The sequence below is a fragment of the Cavia porcellus genome, unplaced genomic scaffold, assembly GCF_034190915.1.
Source record: "Cavia porcellus strain 051 isolate PalLab524CR breed Dunkin Hartley unplaced genomic scaffold, mCavPor4.1 scaffold_26, whole genome shotgun sequence".
NCBI classification, from domain to species: domain Eukaryota; kingdom Metazoa; phylum Chordata; class Mammalia; order Rodentia; family Caviidae; genus Cavia; species Cavia porcellus.
The window spans coordinates 47,926,602-47,954,563 of record NW_026947509.1 but is presented as its reverse complement, the minus strand read 5'-3'; the positions used below and the strand labels follow the sequence as shown (position 1 = coordinate 47,954,563).

Here is a 27,962-nt window from a genome sequence, read left to right as displayed (position 1 = left end):
TTGGGCTGCCAAATGCTACCTCAACCTACATGGCCAAGGTTACACACAGCAGTCATGTTGACAGCAGGTACCCTCAGTGGGATAAGAATGGTACTCTATATCTGTGGTGTCTACTTTCAAAGCAAAAAAAAACTCGGCAGCAAAGCATTATTCTCTATGAATTCACATACCTGTGACATATATTTGATAATACAAAGGAATTTAGACATATAACACAATAGGGTTGAATCATTTAACCTCTCAACATGAAAATAAAGTATTCCCATTTCAGGGGTTGAGTATTTGAGTGCTTAAAGTAGAAATTATGATCTTTGGCAACATTACAAAGCTAAAACACATTTTGGGTGAGTCAATTAATAAACACAAAGATTAATTTTGTTGTTTCAATTTTTCTTCTGGCTCTCAGGAGGACCAAAAATAATTTTCTCCAAAATGCACAAAGACCTTGACCACATGACCACAGGACATCATTCATTTAAGTGTGGAATATAAATAAAAATGATCTCTTTGAAACCTAGGGTAGAATGGTGCTTACTAGAAGCTCAGATGAATAGGAGGAAGGAAGGAAAGACAGGGAAGGTTGACCAGTGGCTACTAAGTTGTCGTTAGAAGTAAGCAGTGCGGGGATGCTACTGCGCGGTACAGCGGCACAGGCAGCAGTCTGTGCTTCACAGCTCCACACTTAGAAGAAATAATGTTGGAAGCTTGCTCCATAGAGAAGTGATAAATATCTCGGGAACCAAATGCACATAAACTGCGACCCAAAGTATTTTTTAATTTTTTTTATTTAAAAAAAGGAGACTAAGATAAAAGAGGACATAACAGCACAAGTCAGAACAGAGCAATTTAAGCAACATAGTGTTTCACCACAAAATAACCTGACATAACAGTAGTTACCATAGTGTCTCTTTCCTTGAAATATTTGAGTATACCTTCGTATACTATAGCATCAAACATAACAAGACAGTGTAAAACCATTCAAGAGAATGAAACTATTACAGGGTATTTAGAACCAACTAACAGAAAACGAACAATGGTTTCTATATTATCTCCTTGTCTATAAAAAATTTTGTTTAAACTATCACATATAATAAAATCCAGTAAGATGCAACATGATAAAACCAATAGAGACTAAAGAACAAAAGCTTGATGGGACTTCAAAACAAGATGATATTAAATCAGCACTAGCTATATAATGTCTTGTTTTCTTCAAAATAGCTGTTCATACTATCACAGTCAATAAAATCAAACAACCCAGAATAAAACCATTCCAATTAATGAATGAAAACATTATAAGGCTTCAAAGCAATATAATAGGGAATCATGATTACCACATACTTTTATGTATTCTAACCACATCTTACACTAGCAAAACTATTTGGTGTTTATACACGTGAGTTTGATTTATTTCACTTATGAGTATAGTCTCAAGCTGCATGGCCCAATGTATTTATGGACTGAAATGGCACATGGTACCTTATTAACAGATATAATTGTTTGTTTTATGTATCAAATTAAAATTATTTTATAAAGAATGATTTAAAAACTTTCCCTGAAGATATGTGGGTAAAATAATTCAGTAAACTTGATTACCACAATAAAGAAGGACGCTGATTAACTGTGCCTCAGTAGTACCTTATGGTGAATAATTGCTAATATAAAGTCTTACTCTCTCTTAGTGATAATATGTGAAAGGGAAGAGTATCCTTCTCCATGTTGGGAATGCTTTTATACCAAGTCACAAGAAAGTGGCTAATGAATCACTGTCATCAAGCATCACTATATTTAATAAGTGAAATACATAAAATGCATATCTATACATGAAGATGTATGCATATATACACTTATTATAATGTATATGCTCATTTTTCAAAATCTCAAACTAAGTACCATTTGGTTTTCCTAAACACAACCACTGCACTCATTAACTAAACGTCTCTCAAGTTAAAGCAACAGAAGTGAGGAAGTGACCACTCAGAAGAAGTGACCACTAAAACTCCCTCTCTGGAAAGGTCTGCTGCTTACACAGCTATGAAGAGTCCACTGGTTGGTTACATTACACTTCTCAACTATGAATCTATCCTTCACACTGAGGAAGCCAAGGGCAGAGAAGGAAAAGCAGTTACCAGAACTTTCACAGAATTGATAAAGCCCTTTTTCCTGTATGTCATCCCTCCAGTACAGTTAAAAGATTTAAGTGACAGTCAGATTTTACACCATTCAGAAAGGAAAACAGTTGAGAGGGAGACAGAGAGACAGAGGCAGAACCAGGGCTCCTGCTCCCTAGAAGGGAAACCTCTTTAAGACTTGGCTTTCCTTATACATCTGCTTTTTATTTTTAAACACTACCACCTCTTTGCTGACCAACATTTTCTTGCAAAATGATGGCCAGGAGGGAGGAGCCTGAGCAAAGGCGCGGGGTGAATGTTAGTGAGACTCCCTGCCAAAATTCCAAATTGAAATTGAATCCTTCAGTCAAGTTTCTTAGGCATGGGGAAAAAAAAGATTTACAACTTCAACAGAACTGTAATTCTACCAAGAGAGAGTACGTCAACCTCCCTGCTGTCACCAAAGGATCCCAAGCTGGCTTTGTCATCTCTCTTTCTCCTTTATATATGGAGGTGGAAAAAAAAAAAGTAAGAGGCGTTTAAAACATTGATGAAGCCCTGACCCTTTAGATTCCATTTATAGTCCGAGCCGGAATGCCACCCCCTCTCCTGGTGAGCTGTCCAATCCAGCCGCAAGGGTCAAGACTCTGCAAGGCACTAAGTGAAATATATATACACGCCCTTGTACCGTGTAACACTTGGGTCCCCCATCAAGACACTGGGCTGTGGGTCAAGCGAACCAGCACTCCTCCTGCCGGTATCATTTTGACAGGTTCTTTTGGAGGAGCTCCTTCTTTTTTTAACCCATCCTTTTAAACAAAATGGCACCAAAGAAAGACGTGAAGAAACCGGCTGCTGCTGCCCCAGCCCCAGCCCCGGCACCTGCACCAGCCCCAGCCCCTCCCAAAGAAGAAAAAATTGACCTCTCTTCCATTAAGGTAACTCGGTGGATGAACTGTTTGGTCACTGAAACATCTTTCAACGGTAGGGAATTCTAGGACCTGACAAAGTGGTACAGCGTATTTTTTTTCAAGGAGAGGAATGGGAATGGCATTACTCAGGGCACTGGTACGTTTTGGAAGAAAAGAATACTGTTTAAAAAGATATAAACTGTAGAATAAAATTTCAGTAAAATTACTGAGTGTAGTATCACCTGCAGAAATTCTGATTGTTCTGTTTTTGTTATTATGGTTGTTGTTCTCAAATTTTCATTTTTCCCTAAATTGTCAAACTGCAATTTAAGGGAACAGTGTATGATCGTAATGGTGTTGCATATATAAATATTTAAACCAGTGTTTTAAAAAAAAGAAATCTCTATATAGACCAAACCTCTTAACTTAAAGCTACACTAAAAAGGAAGTTTTAGCCTTTCTTCTTTCCTAAGTTTATAGTCAGCTGACCTCGCAGTCGTCAGGGATGTATTTATATGACAGCTGTTTATTTAAATGGAGGAAGTGAAGATTTGTGCAATTCAAGTTAATTCTCCTTTCAGTTGTGCTTAGTAAAAATTTGATACAACACTAAATGAGATCTTCATGCAGAGAACTATGCACTCAAGTGTTTCAGTGACTAACTGTCATCACTTTTATTTATGTGCGGTATTTAATTCTGAACTTCTGAGGTGCTTCGAAATGAAACTAACCCAAACTCTTTTAAAATGTGTTGTTCATATGGCTTTTAGCATACATCTTTGAGCTTTGGCATATTGATCTTGAGCTAAGGAGAATGTGACTAATTTTTGTATCAACGCTTTGCTGTGATCTAGATTTTCAGTTCCCAAAAGTTTATCTGCTTTTGGAAAAATGACAGAATGGATGCCGTCAAATGCATGCCTTCCCCTCACCCACTGGGCTCTGATTGGTCCAAATGACAGTGTGGAAATCTTCATCTGAAGAACCCTATCTTATAAAGAAAGTTAACGAGTGAAAGTCTATGAAGTGATCTTTACACAAAGCCAAAAGTTCTACATGTAATAAATCTGAATTTTGCTAACTTAATACCTTTCATCTATACTACTGACCTACAAATAAACCTTTTATTGGCCATTTTAGTACAGTCATAGGTTTTTTAAACTATGACTGAAATAAATACTGAATTAGAATCACTCTTAGATCTGACAAAATTAAATAGATATATTCACATTTTATAGCATTCCAGTTAAATATGAGAATTTATATTTCAAAGTAGGAAGATATTATCACAAATATTTAATCTTAGGTTTCAGGTACCTGAAGTCATATCTGAAAAACAAATTGGCCATTGAATCAAAGAGTGATTAGGAACTTTTATGAACAAATATCCATTTAAGAGGAGAAATGAATGTCAAATCTTCTAGTGATTATTCTTTTTATCTTGAAGACTGCAGGCATACAGTTAATTAAGAGGAAACAAAATTTTCATGTCTAGCAATCTCAGTTAATACACCATTATAGATGCACACTGACAACACTCACTGTAATAATTACACTTGTCCTTATTCTTTAACTCTCTACTTCATAGTAATGTTAGAGATGAATCAGTGTCAAAGCTATTCTCCTTCGTATTTATTGTGATTTATAGAGAGTATCATCTCTTTGTATCTGAGATCATACATTTCTGTAAAAGAAAAAATGTATGTCCCTTACCCAGGAAGAAAATTAAGTATCTCACTAATGAAAACAGGCATTATTTTCCTCCTCGAGGAACTGTGTAAGCACAGCAAATGAATACAAATTTAGTTTGACAGGTAAGAATTTGCTAAGAAAGACAAAACATCACTTAGGTCATTGGGAACCCAGGCTGCTTGTTGTAGTCAGCAAAGAAGTGGCACTTGGCTGAACACTGAAAACGTTTATCCTTCCATCTATATGTGGAATTAATTTTAGAATGAGTCAGAACAGCTAAGAAAGAATTATACCCAGAGAGGTTCACTGTAACAGTGTGCCATGGTCCACCACCATTATTTCAGTGTAGAGCAAGAGATGTGATAAATTCCAATAAAGAAGACAAAGCAAACAGGAACAATTAAATAAACCTTGAGGGTTGGTTTTAGCTCAGTGGCATAAGCGCCTGCCTGGAAAGCATGAGGTCATGAGTTTGATCCCCGGTACCAAAAAAAAAAAAAAAAAAAAAACACAACCTTGAAAAAATGTAAAGACATTAACCTTTATCTTCCATTCAGATTCAGGGGCCCCATTCTAATTGAAAGAGAAATAAAGAAAAGAAATAAAACTATCCTATTTTTGTAAAGGAATTTAAGTGTGCCTTCAATGACTTGCTTTCGTCTATATGAAACCAGCACCTATTTGGAAGTCTTCTAGCAGCCAAAGAATGTGATGAAACTCAAGAATATTATACAATGTGATTTCATCCCAGTAGGTAACAGAATTAATTAAAAAGTACATTAAAACATTTCATATTATGATGTAATGACTTAATGATGTTTCTAGATAGAGTACCTCATATAAGTTACAAACTTTTTTCAAGCAGAGAAAATGAACTTCAAGAATTAATAGAGCTGTTATATGTGTTCATTAACTGCCTGAAAACTAAAGAACAAAGTTTAATTGGATTATAAACTTGCATAAATCATACAAGATTAAAAATCTGGCCATCCTTTAAACTTTGAGAATTGCAGGAGTTTAAGAGTAATTATCTTTATGTAGTGTACAACAGTGGTAAAATTTAATCCCTCAATATTATTCCCATTTAAGACCTATGTTCTGTCTTAAAATATACTGTATTTGATAGCTGCCTATTTGACTCCTCATAAATGCTGAAGAATCTTGGATACAATTAATTAGTTTTACCATGTCTCTTACACGCATAATCACCTGATTTCCTAATTTGTTAGTTATGTATCTAGAACATTGCTTCAGTTGTAGAGATTCAAAAGCTTCAATATTCTCTGAGGGAATGCTTACCTGATGTCTTAAACCCATAGATTTTTCCATGAGTCTCTTTTTCAAAAACAAAGCTCCGCTGCTATTTGAACATTAAGGTCATTGTCCCTGGTGGTCTGAAGCATCCTTGCTTTCAGAGAGCTGAGATTTATGGCTGAAAGGACCAGCCTTAAAGAGCACTGGCAAAATTAAAGACAACATAAGCACATTAAATAGCCGTGAATGCACACAAAGGATAAGTATTAGTTGCCTCTAGGTAAAACCATGAAAGTCAGTAAGTAATGAAATGATTTGAAAGGATCTTCAGTATGGAAGTGAACATTTTGCATGACGCATGTGTTAGCTAATGTGTCAAGACTGCTGTGTGACCGGAAGTTTGTCATCTCTCCCGTTGTGGTACTTGCATATAAATTCTCATTGTAGTCACCGCTTTATCAGGTCATCCCTGACTGAATACTGCAGGCAACATGCAGAAAGAGGTACTGGTACAAAATGCATTGACAGAAACTCTACCAAACCACAAATTTTAAAACAACAACTGACTATGGGCTTGGGCAGACTTCTACTTTCAACGTAATGGACAAAGTAGATCTCTCGAGGAGTCCAAGAGCTCAGGGAACGTAGAGTTGTATATGCATCATGATTTGTAGGAAAATCTATCTGTGTCAACCAATAATAATTTTTTCAATATTCATTGTGAATATATGCTTAGTTATCTTAAGTGATACTCACAACATTACAGTGAAGCCATCACTACTGTTTTCCAAGGAAAGAAACCGAGCTTACACAATGCTCGTGATCTAATAATTAAATGATGAAGCTAGACTTAGCTCAGCAGACCAAATACAGAGCGGAGTGTATTAAGCATGTCCTAAGCTACCTTTGGTTTCTAATGAGTGTGTTGCTGATTCTAAGAATGTGTAAAGGAGCCTCTTTGGCTCTCAAAGACATGAGGCAGCACGGGTCTTGCATTACCCTGCACGGTCTTGTGTGGCCAGAAGGGGGAGTGACAGGCACATATGTGCGAGCTCACCAGGCCTTGACCCCGTGGTGCATTCTGCAAAGCTTCCCCGTATCCAAGCACCTGCTGCTGACAAGTTAGGTGTTCTCTTTTACAGAAGGAGGGGTGAAATCTTAGCAACCACGAAGGTCTCCTGGACACTTTGTTCAACTTCCCAAAAAAAGGTATAAAGGGAAAGAGACATTAAAATACTGTAAAATGCAATGCAACATTGAGTATTAAAAGGATTTTGTTTCGGTTTTATTTAACACTCCTACACATCAAGTCCGACTTTCAAGTCTTGCCACCAAGGTAATATTTTGAGAGCACAAAATCTCTATTTTGCTTACAAGTAAACAGCATGATTTAAATGAAAATTCCAACTGATATTGTTTAGAAGGATAGGCAGACATGCAAAGCCACTCGACTATCATGGCTAAATCTTAACCAGTGTGAGGAACAGAACATCTCTTTCTAATTGAGAAAAAATACATGAAAACAGGAAGCTGTTTCTGTTATCTTTATAGGCTTCTTTTATTCTGGCCTTTCAAAAGTACAAATTAATTTTTAATGTTAATGACAGCCAATTACACTAGGTACTCATCTCTAGTATAGTGTAACCTCAGGAACAAACCAAAAATTATTTGAGTCCATTGCTAGGGATCAGTATCAGCTTTCATCTTTCACATTCCTACAGTGTAAAGGAAGAGAACAGGTGGGCTGGGGTGAGAAGACATCTTAGGGCATGTTGTAACTTTCTCTAGAATTACCTTTTGCATCCTACGTAACTGAATTATAACTTTGCAAAGTAAAATGCAGTTCACAAAGGCACAAATATGTTCACCAACCAATAGTGGAGAATACTGTTCATTTTTAAAATAATGAATTCTTTGCAAGACAAGGAGACCACACAGAGACAGCACCAAATTTAGCTCCTGACATTTCAGTGCTGCAAATGAGCCCCCAGGCAAGTTGTCTTTCAAAGTTGTTCCATAATTACGTAGTATTAAGCACCATCTGACTCATGGAAATTGTGGAACGGATTATATTTAGTCTGCTGATACTACACTTTCTTCCTCTGCTCTTCTGATCAAAATACTTTTTGTGTGAAAACAAGATCTTATATAGTTTATTTCCACATTAACTTTTACAGTCTGGTTTTATTTCATCCAAATCCAGTATTTGGAGGGCAAAATTTATAATACAAAAATAGGAACGGATTCAATTATACTAGTTAAAATTGAAATTATATAGGTGACAAATCCTGGCCATTCTGGTCATAAACTAATGGTAATGAGTTTAAATCAAGTAAGAAAGTTTGCCTAAAAGTAAAACCATATCTACGTAACTTTCTATTCTTCCTTTTATTGTATGGAATGAAGTATATTTTACCTATTAGGTACCTACTGGTACACTGCATCCTATTTATAAAAATCCAACTGATTTGAACATAATCCTATGCAATTATATTTTCCTTAACTTTTCTTTATCTAACCTACCTTAAAACAATGGCATCTACTGAAATTTTAGGTACCTTGCATTTTCCATGAAAAAAAAAATATAGAAACAAAGTGAGTTGAGATAGATTCCACTAACAAAAGGATGAAAATTTGCAATATGGTGGACTCATAAGTATCCCTAGAAATCATAATAATTGATACTACCTACTGAGGAACAATACTCTAGGGGAGTTACTTAACCAAAAGACACATGATTTGTTACAAGAGCCAGAACAAAATTTACAGCCTATTTTTCTTCCTACCTCATCAAAACACTTCACGTGCCTAGAATGGTAATATATTCACCTATTCCCATTGTGACAGAGTGAACTTTTATTCTATACAAGGAAGGAAAAAATCAGATACTTTCAATTTCCTAAAATACCACTATGCAAAATTTTTCCAATGCTCACATTTTAAAATTACAGAGTAATACAATAAAAACACAATTTGATTCTTAAAGAAATTGCATGCAGTGAAATGAACATAGAAAAGAAAGCACAACTTTCATAGAAACTTAAATTTCTTTATTGGTTTTATTAGCCATGAGAAAGCTAAAGAGAATACCGCAAAAGAACAGAGTTGGGTCACCGTTTTACATTGTTATTAAAATTCACTTAGATGTCTACTAATTACAGTTTTAAATTCTGTGACTTTTAAATCCAGTCTTTGCTCTCAGATAACTGAAATCTGTTCCTAGTTTAGGCCTGCTGAGAACACAGCTATGGGTTTTACCTCAGTTCAGATCAACTTCCCCAGACCAATCTTCTAATGTCTCTTGTGTCAGAGGAAATGAACTGGTACTATATTCTTACTTATCTTCATTTTCCCTGTTTATTATACTAACCAGTCGAAGCATAACCTTTGTTGACATTTTAAAAAAAAGAAAGAAAAGCTATGCCTTTCCTTTTTCTTGAGTTATTCCAAAGCACAATTCTATTTTTACAAAACAGTACTTCTATTGATCTTGTAGAGTGGGGTCTAGAAATTCTGTGAGACAATAAAGAGACTGGACATTTTCCTAAGTTTACCTGTGTATACATCCTGGCCTGGAGTCTTTCTGCAGGCCTCAGTGTTCTCCTGATTGAAACCTGGCCCTGGTTAGGTCCACCTTGCCCAGGCCTTAGGCCCCGCGATACTGCCAGGACCTGTGGAGTGCTTAGAGGACCACGCTGCAGTGTGTGTCCCTTCCCATGTCTCTCCCCCAGCACTGAACACCATGTATTTCCCAGACAACTTTAACTATGGCTCTTCTTCGTTCCAAAGCCTAACAAACAGCAAGTTTAGGGCCTGTTAGATTAACTGTATTTTAACAGTTTTCCTATAAACCAGTTACTTCTCCATTCAAGAAACTTTATCTTACTTTATTTTTTTAACTTTATCTTATTTTAGTCAGTTAACCAAACCTCATGATCACTAGTAGAAAAATGATTCCCAAAGCAAAAACAAATTTAAAAAACTGTAAACATAAAATAAAAATTCTTTTTAGCATCAATAATGTGTCGACCACTACTTACCTACATCCAAACCCAAAATGGTAACACATCAGTGATAACGTGGAATGTAGCCTTTACTAAATGTCTAGGTAAAAAAAAAAAATGCAAGCTAGAATAAGAAAGAGGCCTTAAAAAATAAATTGAAGGTTAGAAAATTCAACATCTAGATCATAAATATTTATATAAAATCTAAGGGAAGTATAGAAACATAAAGGTCAATAATTCAAGATGAGCATGCTGACTCCATGTGGGGCAGTTCTAGGTGTTAGAAACGTAACACAGAAAGACAATGTGTGTAAATTCTCTGCAGTGTGACCTCTGAACCGATAAAGTCTCTGTCCTCAGAGAATTTAATATTCTAGAGGAGAAATTCATGTTTGAAGCAGGTGCTCATAGGACTCTGGAGATGGGGCTGCTTAGCCCAGGAACACACCAGGTCCACCTCTGCAGTACATGGCCTGCAAGAGCGGCACTGTTCCCCAGAAGGTTTGACAGGATGCTTAAGCAACTTGCAGTGAGAGAAAGGAACTGCAAGCATTACAGACAGGAAAAGGTTCTTTCAAGATCAGGAGGTCTTATCAGAGCTTTGAAGGATATTTCAGTTCTAAAACAAAATAAAGGAGAGCATGCCAGAGAGATGAGAGATAGACCAATTTAAAAAAAATAGCACAGCAATCTGAGGCCCAAACTGGCTGACATATTTGTATATCACACCTTTCTCCAAAGGACTGACTGCTTTTTATTGTAACACTAAGGAAAACATGGCAGTAGGCTTTGTCATTTATAAAAGTGTTCTAGGAATAAATTTCATTTCCCACTCATTCTATGAACACAGATTCTAGGTTTCTGACTTTTAAATAATCACTTATTCCCTGGACCAGGGATGACGAACCTTTTAGAGCTTTCAGTGACACAAAGAGGCTGCTGGTGCGTGCGTGCCATAGGCTCGCCACCCTTGGTCCAGACCAAGCTATACTGTGGCCTTCCCGATTGTTAAATCACAGAGTCAAATTTCTATTTGTATTCTCAGTAGGTTGAACATATTCTCAGTAGGTCTAAACACTCCTTTTCTATACAATAAAGATAAAGAGAAAAGCCATGGTGAAATAATTTGACAATTGCCTACTACCTTACAACTTCTCTTTGAATATGATAAACTTCCATGTGACTAGGAATAGAGTTTTTATAACATAAATGCAAGTTTTTAGCTGACTTTCCAGTCTATCTTACAAATTTTATGCAAATTGACTGTATTTTATATGTATACAAGGAGACATTTTTCTACCTAAAGAAAAGAATAAAATTTTTTAAATTACCTTTACTTCTGGTAGGGTGACTTTGATGTTTAATTCAGTATTTGTAGCTTTACTGAAGCTATGCCCTAGTTCTCAGTAATAGCCATAAAGCAATTCAAATTAAATGATACAATTATAGAAATACAATTACAAAACTGAAAAAAGCACAAAAATAGTCTGCTCTGGCAGCTTTGTGTATCAAAAGTCTTGATATTCCAATTACAAAAAATTACAAATTCTCACGTCTGTCCTTTCCTCCCGTTTCCCCTTAATGATTCAAAGCATTTTAAATTTTTCTATTTACATTCATTTCTCAATGAAAGGTTTCTCAACCTTTCAAAATGTCAGTATATTTATGAAAATGTGTTACCTATGTATGAATAATTTAAAAATCATATTTTTACTCCTCATCTTAGGATGTAAGGTCCTATGACATCTTTCCATAACTTGTAAACTTTGAGCTCAGAACGATAGACATTTAAATGTTGATTTCTTCTAAAGTGGTTTGAGGAAAAGCTTGAAAGTGTAGATCTACACTACAAGTAAGAAAGACTTCATACTTTTTATGATCATCCTCCTTCAAAACAGCTGCCAAACCACAAACTTCCATTCATCTCTACCATATTTGTGCCTGCTTTAAAAATGTAGAAATTGATAAAGATTTTGTCTAAACTTGAATGGAGACCCCAGAGCGGATCATTTCACTACTGCTTTTTCCAATGCCAGCCCAGGGAGGGAGTTTTCTCCCTACTCTCAGATAAGTTGCCATGAAAATTCGTGAATGGCTAATTCTTCAGATGTCTTTAAAATGCTCAATTTTGCATTCCACAGGTCTTGCCTTGAGGTTTTTTTTTTTCTCTCAGTCTATAGATTGAGCTCTGAAGTATTTGCCAAGGCAGACACAGAATCAACATGGCAAACTTATGCAAATTTTAAAAAGAATGTGTACGACTGAGACGAAAAAGAATGCAAAAATAGCCCATCAGCTTTCTTGCATAGAACCGCAAAAATTCTAAAATCATGATTAGACAGATACCATGAAGGTAACACAAACAGAAGAAAATACCCAGAACTAATGCCAGGAGAATGGTAAAAACTGGAGATTGCGACCATTGCTTGCTTAGATTATAGTGTGAGAATGCAGTTTACAAAAGCGTGATCACTGGAGATTGGATTGCCATTGGGTAACTCTGGGAAACACAGAGCAGACGTGGCCTTTCCAAGCCCTCTCAAGAGACAGAACTTCAGAAGATGTTCCTTCTATAGCAGTTGCCATTTGAACCCCCAAGCTCATCCCATCCAAAAAGTTCCACTAATATCAAAATTTGCTATCTGTTCTTTTTTTTGCTAAGCACATAATTCACCAAGGGGTGAGCTTGAAATATGACAATAATTCTGAGCTCCTCCCCACTGAACAAAGACGCAGCTTCTTAAAAGAAGACACTGCTGGCGAACATCTGGGAGATGAAGACCTTAAAAGTACTGCCAGGCTTCAGTCTCACCATGGCTGTCCACTCCTAGGTTCTGGTTTCCTAAAAATAGCTGTCAGGGTACAGATCCCTTTTACTCTTTGCCCTAAGAAAGCTAAAGAACTCTCCAGGGGGAGTGGCCACTTCCCTGTGAAACCCGATGCTCACAGTGAGGTCACAGCATGCCCAGAAATAAAAGAAAGCCTCAGAGACAGAGGACTCACTCAGGGACCGAGCAGCCCTCAGGCACTGAGCTTCGCCTCTGTTCTGCCATCCAGCGACTCCATCATGGTGGGTCCTGCAACAGAACGGTCTACCTGTAGAGGACACGGCTAGGGGGCAAGCGCTCATTGAGAAGAAAGGCCGAGAACAGACAGAGTGGGGAGAGAACATAAGCCAGCACAAATTGCTAGAATCTACTTTTGATTTTCGATGAACAGAAGGAATTAACTGGAGCTATTATGCCAACTGGAACAAAGCATCTTACTCCCCGGTACAGTTCTTTAGGCTGAGGGTGATGGTATCTAAATTTAGGGAAAAAATTCTGGCGACAATAGCAAAATATTAGATCTTAAGATACATCCAGTGAGTCTGGCAGGCAAAGTTAAGTAAACTGTTTCTGATGCTTAAGTATCCTATACAAGTATAATAATGTGTTGGTGAAACAGCAGGAAAATTTAAGATGCCCTTTTAAATGCAATTTTTCAAAGTTTTTTTAATTTAGTGGATCTTAGGAACACTTTAGATACTTTATTGATTATTGTATTATTCGAAGAAGCATTTGCTTTTGCATTTATCACATCATTGCCTCACTGACAAAGACACACAGAAATGGCTCCTACTTGTCTTTTGCAATAGATGTTTACATTCCTAGATTTAAGAGTATCCTAAGGCCACCTTCTTATTGCTGTGACACTTTCACAGCTTCCTAAAAGTCTCAAAGCAGAGAGCACACATCTTCTGTCAATGCATTGAAAGAATACTAGTTGTTTCTTTCTCTTTCTCTCTCGCCACTGCAGTCCTTCAGTGCTGACCAGATTGCCGGTAAGTGGTTTGAGTTTCTGTGCTGGAGATGCGGGCAGAGCCCTGCCTCGTTTCTGAGATGTCGCTCAACTCTGAGGCTTGCTCCTTGGTGACTCACCCTGTTTGTGTCCAAGCTATGCCTGAACTCGGAAAAGTAGGCTGATTTTGGAGCTTACTTGGAAGATTATTCAGGGAGTGAGCTGGATACACTTAAAAATCAGGAAGTTTTTGTTTGGTTAAAATATTCTTTGTGATTAATTTCTTTCCAACAGATCGAGTTCTCTAAGGATCAACAGGATGGTAAGTTTAAAAGCTGTAGTTGTTAATATGTGTGTACTTGTAAAGATGGTATGTGAGAGAAAACCAGCTCCCCGGAGATGAACTGAGTTCTTCCTAATTAGCTTCACTGGTGTTGCCACCCTAAATATAAATCGCTCTCTATCAGTCTAAATATAAACTTGTTGATGCTGCAGCCCTTGCTTATAATCAGTAATCAAAAATTTTAGCAAATAAAAAATAAAAACCACAAAGTAAGTCCCTATATTCACTGATTTTTTAAATAAAACAATTTGATCCAGTAGGTAGTGCCACACATACATACATCCACAAAAGGATGCCTATTTTAGAAGGCTAAATTACTAACCAAATCTCTGCAGAGAGACTTAACAAGTCTGAATTGCTCAATTTGGAAAATAAAATTGGTTATAAAACTACCCAACTACTAAATCTCTGGTGCCAGTATTTTAATGGGCACCATAGTGAGTTGTAAAATAAAAGCAAATTCAGGGACAAAGAAGGAGGAATAATTTATCGTAGGTCTGTGGAAGGAGCATTAGACATCTGACATATGGCACAGACACCCAGAGAGATGGCCGATCTTGCCAACACACCCAAAGCATTAGTAATAAAATAAAATGTGGTATGTGATCACACTGATGAGAACTTTCTTTTATAAAATGTTACTAACAAGGAGACTCAAAGTTCAAGGAGCTCTAAACAGTTTCATTAAATTTTTCCCCTTTGGGGCTTTGGAGACAACAGATCCTATACTCTGTAGGATTTTGCTTTTTTGCATCAGAAAGTGTAGGGAGGAGTGTTTCATGGAGTGAAATGGTCACAATATTTAAATGCACTGAGACAGAAGTACATCTATGGAAAGGAGGGTAAAAATGAGTTAATTATATAATGTATAAATTAGAATGTTTGTCACAAATGTATTATTATGTTTTATGACATATTTTATATGGGTGGCTAGTAAGAACCTGTTCAAATCATCCTCTCACTGAAGAATTTTATACTCTTTTGTCTATTTCTGTGCCATGTTTGCCTTATTTGACCTCAATTTAAAAAAATGAAAACTGCTGTAATACAGACTCATTTATCTACATGGTAGTTGATGGCCTTAACTATTCAATACCCTACAGTAGACTCAAGATCACTTGAGATTATACTATCAAGGGCTGTTTTTTATTATTGAAAGCAGTTAGTTACTACAATCTGAGTCAAACGCACTTTTAAATAGTAATGAGGTTACTTTATCAGCTCCTGTCCTGTCAGATATATAATTTACAGTGTGTTTATGACTGTCAAACCACTGTGGCACTGAGCAGTGAGAGGGACAAAGGGACTTATTGCTGAACATGAAACCTATTAGTTCACACGTGAAATAGGTTTTAGACACACAAATTGGGCAAACCTTGGTGTAATAGGCTGGTGCATTTTTGAGTCGGGAAAAGAACAGAAACACCACACTTTCAGAAATGAATGAGGGCTACTCTACTCTGTTTTCTTGTTTAAGATTAAAGAATGTTGTTCATGCTCATCTATTTGAATCAAAGGAAAGGAAAAAAGTAAGACAGAAGAAAACTAGAAAACTACAGGACTCTGAAGTCTAAAGCCTGTCCTATCCAATTGAGTAGCCACCAATCCCAAAAGCTATTTAAGATTAAGTTTTAGATTTGTTTGGTTTGGTTTGGTACCAGGGATGGAACTCACAACCTCAGGCTTGCCAGGCAGGCACTGATGCCACTCAGCTAAATCCCTGGCCCCTGCTATTTAAGTTTAAACTAATTAAAAATTAATAAATTTCAAAATCCATTTTCTCAGACTAGTGACATTTAAGTGTTCAAGAGCCACTTGGTTACATTTGTGAGCAGAGCACAATTCCATTATTACATAAAAGATCTAGAATAATACAATTCTAGACAACAGGTAGTCTTTACCGACAGTGTAATCTCTGTAAAAACAACTCCATTCTGTCGCCAAGGTGTGAAAACAGCATGCTAAATAAATGGGCATGGCTGTCTCCCAACCAAATGTCCTTTATACATATGCATATAAAACCAAAAAAGCAGGTAGCCCCAGGAGGTAATCGGCAGACTATGTTCCACACCTTCAAGAGAATAACTAGCCTTAGGTTACAAATCTGGAATCAAAAGATCAGTATTTTTCTAGCCTCTGCCTTTAAATCAAAAGAGTTCATGTCTGAGTGATTCCATTACAGCCCATAAAATCCCAAGTCTACATCAGCATCTGACGAGGGTAATTTTGAGCCCTCCAGCACTCTGCGCCTGAAAGCCTGGAGCCAGTAACAAGAATAGTTCGGTCTCACATGTCCTTTAGAAAGATGAAAAATAATATTTGACTGTTACACCACAGGGCCTGTAGCATGCTGTTTTAGAGTTGAGAAAGGATGTTACACCAAATCACACAGGACTTTAGCGAAAACTGGCCACACGATCTACAGCTACTTGTGAATGTAGTGTCTACTGCAGTCTTAGATTGGGGGTGAGGAAGAGTGAAAGCATTTGGCTGGGTGACTTCGCCAGACAGCCTCCTTTGAGCTGAGATCACCAAGAACCTGCAAAGAATGCTTTCAGCCCTACCCGTTCTTTCAGAACTAACATTATGAGTGTCACTGCTAATAACTCCAAAAAGCTACTATCAAGGAAATGTTTGTTATTTGGTAAGTTTAAAAGTTTCAGTTAAAGTAACTTCCCTAGACTTTAAATTCATAGTATCCCTCTTTCTGGTCTTTTTGTTACATATTTCTAAATCCTTCTTCATTGTCATTTTGAAAGACAAAACTAATGCTATCAAAACATGGTGGCAAAAAGTAACAGAAGGGGCAAATTGGGTGGTTTTGATAAAAAGAGGTAACACTTTAAAATTCATACTTCATGCATACAACACACAAATGATTTCAAGGACACCAGGGAAATCTAAATGAGATCACGGAGTCTACCACAGTGAACAGCCTGTTATAACACCATACTATAATCTTGCAAAATGTTACTGTTGGGAGAAACTGGGCAAAGTACACAAGGGGTTTCTCTGAAATATTTCTTATAATTGCATGTGAATTTACAATTCTTCCCATGCATTTCAATTTAAAATGTGTACTGACATTCTAAAGTGGGTATAACAACATGCCACAGGTGTATTATCTGAAATATAGAGAGTCTCATAGGAACTGGTCCAAATGTGTTTCTCCTTTTGAATCAGCCACACCAAAAGCCTCCTGGAGGCACACTTTACGTGCTTACATGACATAGAACTTACAGGTTTGTCTCACTTTTCTAACTTTTTCCTAGAAAATGATTTCTAGGGGAAAAAAACTTGTTAAGGGGACAGTTTAGGAAATTGTATCTCAAGAGGAGGTTTTTCTTTACAGTTTGAGAAATCTGGGTTAATCTCACATAAGACCACACTGACTGAAAACCTTTTTTATAAAATTGTATTCACCTTACTAATTATATGAGAGATTATGTGGAGACTATTAAGACTTCTCAAGACTCCAGAACCTTTTATCCCAATCCTGCTTCCCAGCAGGTGAAGGAAATATATGAAGAACTCCAGCTTTTATAGCTGATTAACAATAACACGTGCTGGAAACCAAAAATACAGCTTTAAGATAATTCCCAAAAGGAACCCCAAAAGAGTTTGCTGATATTTGTTTGAGATCAAAAAGCAGCGTGTGAAGATAACAACCTGAGTGGTTGGCGAAAGATATTAAAGACAGAAAAGAGTTTGAACTGAATCCTTGAAAGCGCTGGGGTTAATTGAGGTTCGAGGAATTAAAGAAGATTCTTTGCTCTTTGCAGAATTCAAGGAGGCGTTTCTCCTGTTTGACAGAACAGGCGACAGCAAGATCACCTTAAGCCAGGTCGGTGACGTCCTCCGGGCACTGGGCACAAATCCTACCAATGCAGAAGTCAGGAAGGTTCTGGGGAACCCTAGCAATGAAGGTAACAGCAGCAATCTTTTCAAGATCTCCAGAGATGCTGTGAGGTGTGTGTGTGTGTGCGTAGTGTGAAGTGTGTGTGTGTGTAAGACAGAGGAGACAGAGATTGAGAAGTAAATGATAAATTCTGCCTACCGGGCTCACAAGTGTGCCTCTTTGGCCGCCTGAAGCCTCAGCTTTTACCCTCATACAATAAGTTATTCTTTCTTTAATCACTTGCTAATGAAAAAAATCTATTACTAAGACTATCATTTTCATCATTGTATTTTATGCTTAGAATGTAATTGCCATGGAAATGAAGTAATATCGGATCCCACACATTTTCCAACTTCCAACCTTCAAAAGCAAACATTTTGACAAAGATGTTAAATGTGGCTAAAACACAATGCAATTTTGAATACAGTTTTGAGTGAATTAAATGGCGTACTTCTAGAGAAAATTTATTCATTGATTTAAAAAAGTGGAAATAAAGTTGTAGCGCTTTGAAATGCCTGAAAACACCTGCTGACTTTGGCAGCCTGTAACCCTTGACACCACGTCTGTAGCTGCCTTAAAAGATAATCGACTGTCTTAATTAGGAATAGACAAACTTACATCTTGAGTATTTTCTATTTCCATTCAAATTATTGAAAATTTGTAAAGCCAAAGCCAAAAGCTGCACCCAAAGTAAATCCCAGAACAACAACAACAAAAATCACTGAAATACATTAGTGGCAAAATTATGGACTTCCTTCACGTAATACAAAAATCCAATCATCACTTGAGAACAAGGAAATTGTTTTAATCCCAGTGGTTCATGGCAAAGTATAATAAACTATTGAAAATGTGACTCTAAATACAAAGGACACAAAACAGAAGTTTTCTGAAATCGATATTTGTGTTATCTTTGCCATAAAGGAAAAGAAAAAAAGGGACACTAAATAATCTCATTTTCTCCTTGATAACTAAAAATGTGGAGATCTTCTTTCATTAATAAAGGAGAACACATCTTGATTTTAAGAAGAACTTACTTCCGAATCGATCTGATGGAATTTTACTCACACTTCGTTTTCTTTGGAAGAAATTTTAAGTTAAGGCATCCAGAAAGTAGCTGAGAGTTTGAGAGGCAACAACAGCTAAATTTTATTGTTAAACGTCACTGTCTAACTTTTCAACATTCTTCTTTCACGGACTCACTCAGAACTCAAATTAACTTTTCTAGCATTGCTCCCTGTGTTCACTTCTATCCTATGAGAGAAGACCATGAAAATTTTTACTGTAGGAATATATAATTCTAACCTTTTATGTACATCTGAACAGACTACTCTGACCATGGATACGATTTACCTGGTCAGAGATGCTAAAGAAAATTCCATTTTCTCCAAGCCTGTACCTTGCAAAGGAGTCAGGAGACCATGGAATTTGACACTCACAATTTCCTCATAATCTTCTTTTATAAACTGTTTAAGTTAAAAAAAATCAAAGGCCTCACAAAGGCTCAGAACACAGTAACAAAGTTCAGTTGCTTTTCTTGTTTTTAGTATTCCCGTGTAATTTTATAGTGCTTCCCTGGGATTTGTAGAAAATTGACAATAATAAAATAATAGATAACATGTACTAAACATTCAGTTTGTCCCACTACCACACAGTTGAAAGCGAGGAACAGTGGCATGGTGGACTAGTGGACTGCTGGGTTGGTGGGTTAGTGGACTGGTGGACTGGTGAGTTGATGGTAAAAGCCTGGCTCTGAGACTCCAGAGCTCATGCTATTGCCTGTTATGAAATTTTTATAATTCGTCATTTACCATCTGAAATTTAAGCTGTATGAAGAGTCTTCAGTCATGAAGCATGAACTCTCAAGTTTAACTTGTCATTCGGAAACAGAACTATCTGATAGCTACTAACTTTCTGTAAACTGCAATTTCTTCTAGAGCTCAACGCCAAAAAAATTGAATTTGAACAGTTCCTGCCTATGATGCAGGCTATTTCCAACAACAAGGACCAGGGCACCTATGAAGACTTTGTTGAGGGTCTGCGCGTCTTTGACAAAGAAGGCAATGGCACAGTGATGGGCGCTGAGCTCCGCCACGTTCTGGCCACCCTGGGTAAGGAGAATTTATCTCGGGAACCTAGCGGGACAGAATGCATAGGAAACAGCATGACAAGAGACTTGGAATGACTACAGATTAAAAAGGAAAAAAGAATCCTCAAAACTCAATGACAATTTCAGTTGGCCTTCATTTCAATGAGTTTGTTTTAGAGAAATTATCACTTAATATATTGGCCACGAAGAGGCGAAGCATAGTAGTTCTAATAGATTGGAGTCTGGGTGACGAAAGGGTAATGTGCATTCATTCATTCATTCATTCAAAACTGATTTATGGACAGTCTCTAAGTGCCAGGGAAAGGGTTAGGAAACAGACTGTATCCTGTTTAATGATGGTTTCCAAGAGTCCATGGCTGATCACTTATGGCAGAATATTAAAAATATCATCTGGCCTTAGTTCTACAAAAGGGGCTTTGTTTCAACAGGTGAAAAGATGAAAGAGGAAGAAGTGGAAGCCCTGATGGCAGGTCAGGAAGACTCCAATGGCTGCATCAACTATGAAGGTACATCCAGGGCACACTTGGGGAATCAGCAGCTTTGCACTAGTTGGGTTATGGGGGCTTTTTTTGAACTTATTTTCTTCTTCTCTATCAATACTCAAGTTATTTATTGTGAATCCTTTGCATAGCTCTAAAGACATAATCCTGTGAGGATCCCAAAATATATATATGCATATAGATAAATAGATAAAAGATAGATTCCAGTGTGTCTGAGCAATCCCATATGTTGCTCTGCAGTTTAAAATGTATTTTCACATGTATTTTCTTGTTAGGGTTTCACAGTGTCCCTGTGAGATAGACAGGATTTGTGTCAGTGTTAAATTTAGTAGACTATTAAAGTTGTGGAAATGCCAAAGTCTTTCACTAATATCAAGCAATTATAAAAATGAGGAAGTTGGGTGCCAGAGAGATTTAGTTACCAAAGGAAAGTCAATTAATTACTGACAGGGCAGCCATTAAAACTTAGCTCACTGTGTTTGGAGGTCTTGATCCTACAAAAGTCATCTCATACCAGCTAATTATTTATATCCTACTGTCATTAAATAGCTTCACCCAAACGGTGTGAAAGCAAATCACTACCTTAAATTAAGATACAAAATATATTTGTGTGAAGTTAATTTGCAAATTTTAAAACTTCCAGCAAAATTTCACAATGTGTTATCCCTCAAGAGGACTATTCTAATCACACTGCAATAAGTCTATGTTGATAGCTTTCATTGAAATATAAGTTTTCCAAGTCTGACAGCTGAGAGAAAAAATCAAAGAAAAGCATAGAAGAAAATAGTAAAAGGAGGGGAAGAGAAAAAGTGCTCAGTCAAGCAGAAATTCACTTTGAACTTGACTGAACTTGACTTCTTTTCCTGTGAACAACTGGTCACACTGGATTGTTGCTATAAATACATGACACAGAAGAATAATTTAATAATATGGTTTGGACAAGCAGATAGTCATCCAGAAATTAAAGTCAAATCTGAACCTTGAGTTTGTCTGTTTTCTCATTCTGCATTGTCTGTATTACCCACAGCTTTTGTCAAGCACATCATGTCTGTCTAATGGAATTCCCAAGGTATCTCCCTGTTCTGTCTTTATCACACAGGCTTTTTTGATACTGCATGTTTTAAATTACACTTGATCTTAGCCAAAAGGCCGAGATGCAACCATAATTTTTAAATGAATAGCTTCACCTTATATACTGTAGATATACTGAGCATTGTTTCCTACAATTAGCATTGGCTACTATTAAATAATTCTTAATTAGGAACCAAAAATTATCAAATCCTAGAGATGCACTACTTAGAAATAGAACATATTTGTATAAATATACAAGCAAAAACATAATGAGCTTTCTGCTATCATTTTAACTGTAGGACGAGTACAGACTGAGAGTCAACTAACCAAAGACTAGTTAATTAACTGAGTTGGAATATAATATTAATAAAAGCATGGCACTAAGCTTTCTGAATAACCAAATTAACTTTTAACAATTATTGCTCTACAAAACTATTTTGTGAGAGTCCAGATTCAAACACCTCCAACCAGATTCTTAAAACTTCCATGGCGTGCTTTGACTTCTCTGAATTTCACATCCTTTTCCTCATGAATTGAACAGTTATGATCAATATCGAACTTATTTTCTAACTTCCTTTTCTCTTTTCCTTTACAGAACATTGTTTAGAAAGACTGGCTGGAATCGTACTTCAATAACACCTATGGCTGACCACCAGGTGTATGCCATCATTAGAAAAAAATAAAATATCTGGAACATTCTAGACTGAAAGACTCCCTGAATTTTTATATACCTTCAGATCTTCACTGAAATGTACTGCTATTACACCAACCAAGTATCCACTGAATAAGATATGAAGAATAAAATACTGAGAATCATAAATCCAATACCACTCTATTGTCCATCACGGGTCAACAAGCATCTTTAACCTCTAGCAATAAACAATTTTTGCCAGTCTGGAAAAAAGTTATGCTGTGTTTTTGTTTTCTTGTTTCTTGAAATTAATTTTTGAAGGGTCAACCTTTTTATTAAATGTACAGAATATTGATTTATAAACTTATAAAAAGAATCATTGTATTTTGCTTAGCAATAAAAACTGAATAATAAAATAATCGTATATTATTGAAAAAGAAAAATAGAGAACTGAAAAAAATTTTTACAGGGTCAGAGATGTTTTAATATAAGCCATTTAGGAAATACAATGTAAAAGCAGGATTTTCCAAAGTGGCATGTTATTTTTGTTTATGGTTTTATCAGTTTCACTTTAAGTAACAATCTACTAGAAAACACTAACAAGCCCTTGATCCTGCTCCCTAAAAACCTTCAAGGTTAAAATTTAAAGTGACCTTCCAGCTGTTATTTAAAAAAAATAAGAAAGAGGGAAATAGAAATCTCTCTGGGGGTGGGATTATGGATCAAACTCAAGATCTTATTTATTAATATTCTGTTTCCAGTTATATCTCCCTTCCTCTGCACATTCATGTCCCCAAATATCTTTTCAGTATTTAACACATGTAAAAATAGTAAGACTATTTGATGGAAAAATTTATAATGTAAATTTACTTGATCATCTCAGATTGCTATCACACATCACTCTTTCATTAGAACAGAATCTGAAAGTTAATATTGAATATTTAGAAGAGTGATAGTTATCTCTAACAAGAGAATTATAAAATATGGGACTATAAAATTTCATAAAATACATGCCAATCTGGAGTTTTGAAAATGGAAACAACTTTTTCTAGTTCCTGGGGTTTTAGTAAGGTCCTTGTAGCTAGTAAAAGTCACTTCAAGGGCTGGGGATTTAGCTCAGCGGCATAAGCGCCTGCCTTGCAAGCATGTGGTCGTGAGTTCGACCCTGGTACCGGTAAAAATACAAAAATACAAAAAAAAAATAATGATAATAAAAGTCACTTCAAGTCTGGTAGTCAACACTTGAAATTTAACCTACGGTCTCATAGTCAAGACAATTCTGGGACATTATGATGATTCCTTTAAGGGAAGTACATTGTGATTCCATGACCCCGAGGTCCAACTGTATCTACGACAAGGAAATGGAAATCACACACAGCACCATCCAACAGAGCCCTCTGTGAAGCTGGAAATCGAGATCTGTGCTGTCCCCTGGTAACCTACACTCCCATGTGGCTGAAAAGCACCTGAAATGAGAAAGAAATAAGAATACTTCACTTGAACTCAATTCGATTTGAATTTAAATACTCAATAATGTCATGGCTGGCATATTCAACAGCGCAGCTCTTCATGTGTTTATCCGCAGTTAGGACATCAGACCAAAATGTCACTTTTTAAATTTAAAACTTTTGAAGGTCACCATGTAGAGTAGTAGACTGGAACCAACAGTCTAATTACAAATGACCCATTTTTGTTTCAGAATATGTGGCTAAATGTCCCATCTCTCATGTTCCCTTAAAATGTTTAAATTAGAAACGTGAGATGCCTACAAAGTACCAAATTGTTTGTTTCAATCTTCATATATATAATGCTCTTTCCCTCAAGACCTTACACGACTTCTTTATTCCTGACGGGATAACACCAAGTACCCCGTCATGGAAGCTAACCTTATTAGATTACCATGTGTGAAATGCCCATAACTCAAGTGGTAGCAGGTGCAAAATAGAGTAGCGGGCGGAAGAGTGACAGTAATTTTTAACAACTACACCAGCTGGCAAAAGTGACAGGTGCCTAATTCCTCAGAATTTAAAAATAGTTTTTGAAAAGTCTACACTGCATAAGCAAGTATCTTTCAGTTTGCTCTTTAACTATTTTCATGGCATCTGTTTTATAAAATTTCATATTATGTCAAATTCTGCCTCAATATTGTCTTGGAAACCTAAATAACACACAGGAGCTCAATGTATTCTCCTTTATGGATGAAATGACTATTATTAATTAAGAAGATCAATTTGTGCTGACTTCTCAGTAGTATTTCTCAAGAAACATTTACAGGAAAGATATTGCACTGTCTCTTTGTCCAATTCTAATTACTTTTCCATAGTAGCGGATGTAACTCCAGACTTAAGTGAAGGAAGGAAGTTTTCCCTTGAATCCCAAGTCTAGAGAAAATCATGAATGCACATATCTAGTTAGTAAACTGGGTCTATAATCCCAAGGTAAAGAGAGTACAAACCGGCAAGTATCTGGAGTCCAGAATAAATCACAGCCACTCCTTATTATGAAGATCATTGAAACTGAAGAGGAGCAAAATGAAGAACTAATTCAGGCGGTGAGCCGGCCTTCATAGATGAGTCAGCACCAACCTAAGAAGGGCTGCCAGACAGCGAGGGGCAGCGGGTTCCTCCTGGGAGCCTCCCTGGACACCTCAGCCCAAGCCAGGTCTTGTTAAACGGTCCTGTTTGGCAGGAGGAAGGTCCAGCTACACTTCTCCTCGTGACCTCTCCTGGACTTCACCTGCGACCGAGGCAGCGTGGCTCTACTTTTAGATCAAGGAAAGTGTGCTCCATGCCCCAGGCCTGACTCTTTAGAGGGCCTCACTCCATCCCTGCTTCCCCAGGCACCCCACAGCCAGAAGCCTCCCAGAACCAGCGGGAAGAAGTCCTCATGGATGCTCGTGACCCTAAGACCAAGAGGAGGCTGTTACCACCTGTGCTCCATTAGTCAAGTTAGGGATGATTCTCCTGAAATGCCCCCACAGTTTCCAGGCCAGCGCTGGAAACCAAGCTGAGGAAGGCCAGGACCCTGCTTCCTGGGAAGGAAGATCAGCCAGGCATTGGAGAATTCCTCCCTGGCGCTCTGAGTTATTAGGAAGCTACATTTGTCAAGGGAACACACCAGAACAGATAAGAGTTTGACCATAACTAAATTTTAAAGTTATGGAAAGTCTTAAAAGTTGCCCACAAATACTCCTAACTTATCTGAACTCTTTAAAAACAATAGGAGATCAGGCGACCAGGAGGGATTTTAACAGCATATAAAATGTTTTTCTTTCTACCCTTGAAAAGAAAAGATTTTCTTTCCTACTATATTCTTCTAACTTGTAAAAGAGGGGGAAAAACTCATACCATTCTTGATATAGAATAAGTACAATACTATTAGTATAATAGAAAGTAATCAATCATTCTTGATAGTATGATAGAAATATAAACAGCAACCATAAAATATTTGGAGGGTTTTGTATTTTTTTAAAACTACTTTAAAGTTTCAACACATATGCATGAAGATTCACAATAATTTTTTGATGATAAGTAATGGAGTTCAATTTGAACTTTAATTCAGAAAAAAATGTTCAAGTCCCAAATATATCCTTATTGATGTTTACTTTTCCATGCTCATCTGTTAGATTTGCGTCAGTGGAATCAAAGCATTCCCCAAAGGACAGCTGCTTAGAGTCAGGCTTAGGTATGAATCCTCCTGCTGCCTCTTCTGAGCTGTCTGGCCTTCCTTGATCTTTTCAAGTTTATGTTGAATAAATGGTGTTTAAAAGGATTATTTTGTGAATTAAAACAAAGATTGTGAATTATTAAGCAAGTGGCAAGTACAAAAGCACTTTCCTTCTTTGTTTTGTTTGGGTTTTAGCTCAATGCCCTGGGTTTATATGAACGGGGCAGGGCGCTGGCTTAACTTCCTTTCCGTATTACCCATGCAAAGATGAAGCCCAAACTCTAAAGAGATCCACTCATTCATACTAGGCAAGGAAGAGCAGAGATGAGGACAGACAATGCTCTGGTCAAAAACAACTAACAGGCTGTTTTGTTCTTATTTTGCACATCTGCAGTTTGTGACATTATTTACCTATTTGCATAAGTCTCTCTCCCTGGGTATCTGGGATGCAACACTAACTCTTTCTCCCGACTTTGCTTTCTCTCCTCTCTCCTACATCTTTTTGCTCCTCAGGGTCCCGTACCCCAGCCTCTTTTCTACTTAATCCGCACACCTGCCCTGAGTAATCACAGCCTCTCCCGTGTCTCAAATGATCTGCACACACCTTATTTCCTGATCTTTATTTCTCACATGGGCTTCAAGACAGTGTCACCAATACCTTGCTGGTCATGTCCCACTGACATTTCAAATGCAAATATCCAAAACAGAACTCATAGTTTCTCCCAACTGTGTGCCACTTGGCTTTGTCCTTTACCTCAGAGCTAGCTTCACCCTCCATAAATCTGAAATTTACATCCTGTATCAGATACTGAATACAAATATAGAACATTGAAAATAAATATGATTGGGTCCAATTGTATAAGACCCTTAAGATGCACTCAGCCTTGTTTACTGCTTTCCCCAGTGTCTATTTTTTTCTCTTTGTTGTTATATCTTTAGAGCAAATTCCATACCAACTACATCAAATTTCTTATGTTCCAATTACTCATCAGCAGGAAAATAATTTTAAGGGTTTTTTTTTATTTTTCTAAACATATCATAAAACTGCACACTTAGGAAAACTAATTAAGAAGTCTCAAAATAACTTTTGCATTCTCAATCTCTCTGAAACTCTCGCCACTCTGGCTTCTTGAAAGTTTCTTTTTCCCTGACTTCTGTCTTCATGTTTGGTTTGTAATTTTCTTCCTCTTAGGTTGCCATATTTTGTCCTCAGTCATTTTTCTCCTCAATTGAAACTTTTTCATTTTCTTACCGTACAAATTCAGTGCTGGCAGCATGGATTCTAAGTGTTCATCCAGACATCTCTCTTGAGCACTAAATTTCACCATCCCATCACCTACAGATGTGTCCACTACATGTCCATGGGCATCTCAGTTCCCACACACCCAAAACCAAAGCAGTATCATCCCCAGAACCACACCCTTCCTCCCTCTGTTGGGCTCCTTATCCCACACCCATCTAGTTGCCCAAGTCACAAACTTAATCACATTCAGTGTCGCTCTCTCTCCACATCAACTGGGTCACTAATACAATAACGCCCAGGATTTAGAGCAGATTTATTTACATCGATGGGCACTGATCAGGATCATTCCCAAAACCTCAGGCCCTGATCTCTGGTGGTCTAGGGCTTATATGAAATAAATAAGCAGCCAGTACAGAGGCAGAATGGCTTGTCAATTGGAGATTGGTTTACACAATGTGCATCACAGTGACCAGGTACACATCACAGTGGCCAGCTGTCTCTAAGAGACAGGAGCAACCGGAACCGGAACAGGAACCATTACCTGGACAACTGAGGAGCTGAAATACACTGGCTGGGGGAGGGGAGCGGGGTTTTCTGCTACACTAAAACCTGATGATTCTGCTTGTAGGTTTTCTCTCTATTTTCACCCTGACTTAGATCTCAGACTTTCCGTCAGACTACGGAAATGGTATGTTACTTTATCTCCCAGTTTCCACCCTTGCATCCGTCTCCCCAATCTACCTTCCTACGTATC

The 27,962-nt window shown here is 37.2% G+C and overlaps 1 protein-coding gene and 1 long non-coding RNA gene across 3 annotated transcripts in view; one reads left to right on the top strand and one right to left on the bottom strand.

The window, feature by feature from the left end:
- Positions 1-27,962, bottom strand: part of LOC106028601 (uncharacterized) — a 148,064-nt gene that overhangs the window by 49,993 nt on the left and 70,109 nt on the right. The window lies entirely within an intron of this gene.
- On the top strand, positions 2,796-22,572 carry Myl1 (myosin light chain 1). 2 transcript variants are annotated; one of them, XM_005005771.3, is made up of 7 exons: positions 2,796-3,046; positions 14,044-14,071; positions 17,875-18,018; positions 19,925-20,098; positions 20,526-20,603; positions 21,625-21,666; positions 22,264-22,572. In XM_005005771.3, exons 1-6 carry the CDS (start codon positions 2,930-2,932, stop codon positions 21,651-21,653), a joined length of 570 nt encoding a protein of 189 aa, XP_005005828.1. In that variant the 5' UTR covers positions 2,796-2,929; the 3' UTR covers positions 21,654-21,666; positions 22,264-22,572. The 2 variants fall into 2 exon arrangements, with proteins under 2 accessions (XP_005005828.1, XP_003474246.1); XM_003474198.4 differs by lacking the exons at positions 2,796-3,046; positions 14,044-14,071 and adding exons at positions 12,634-13,039; positions 13,768-13,792.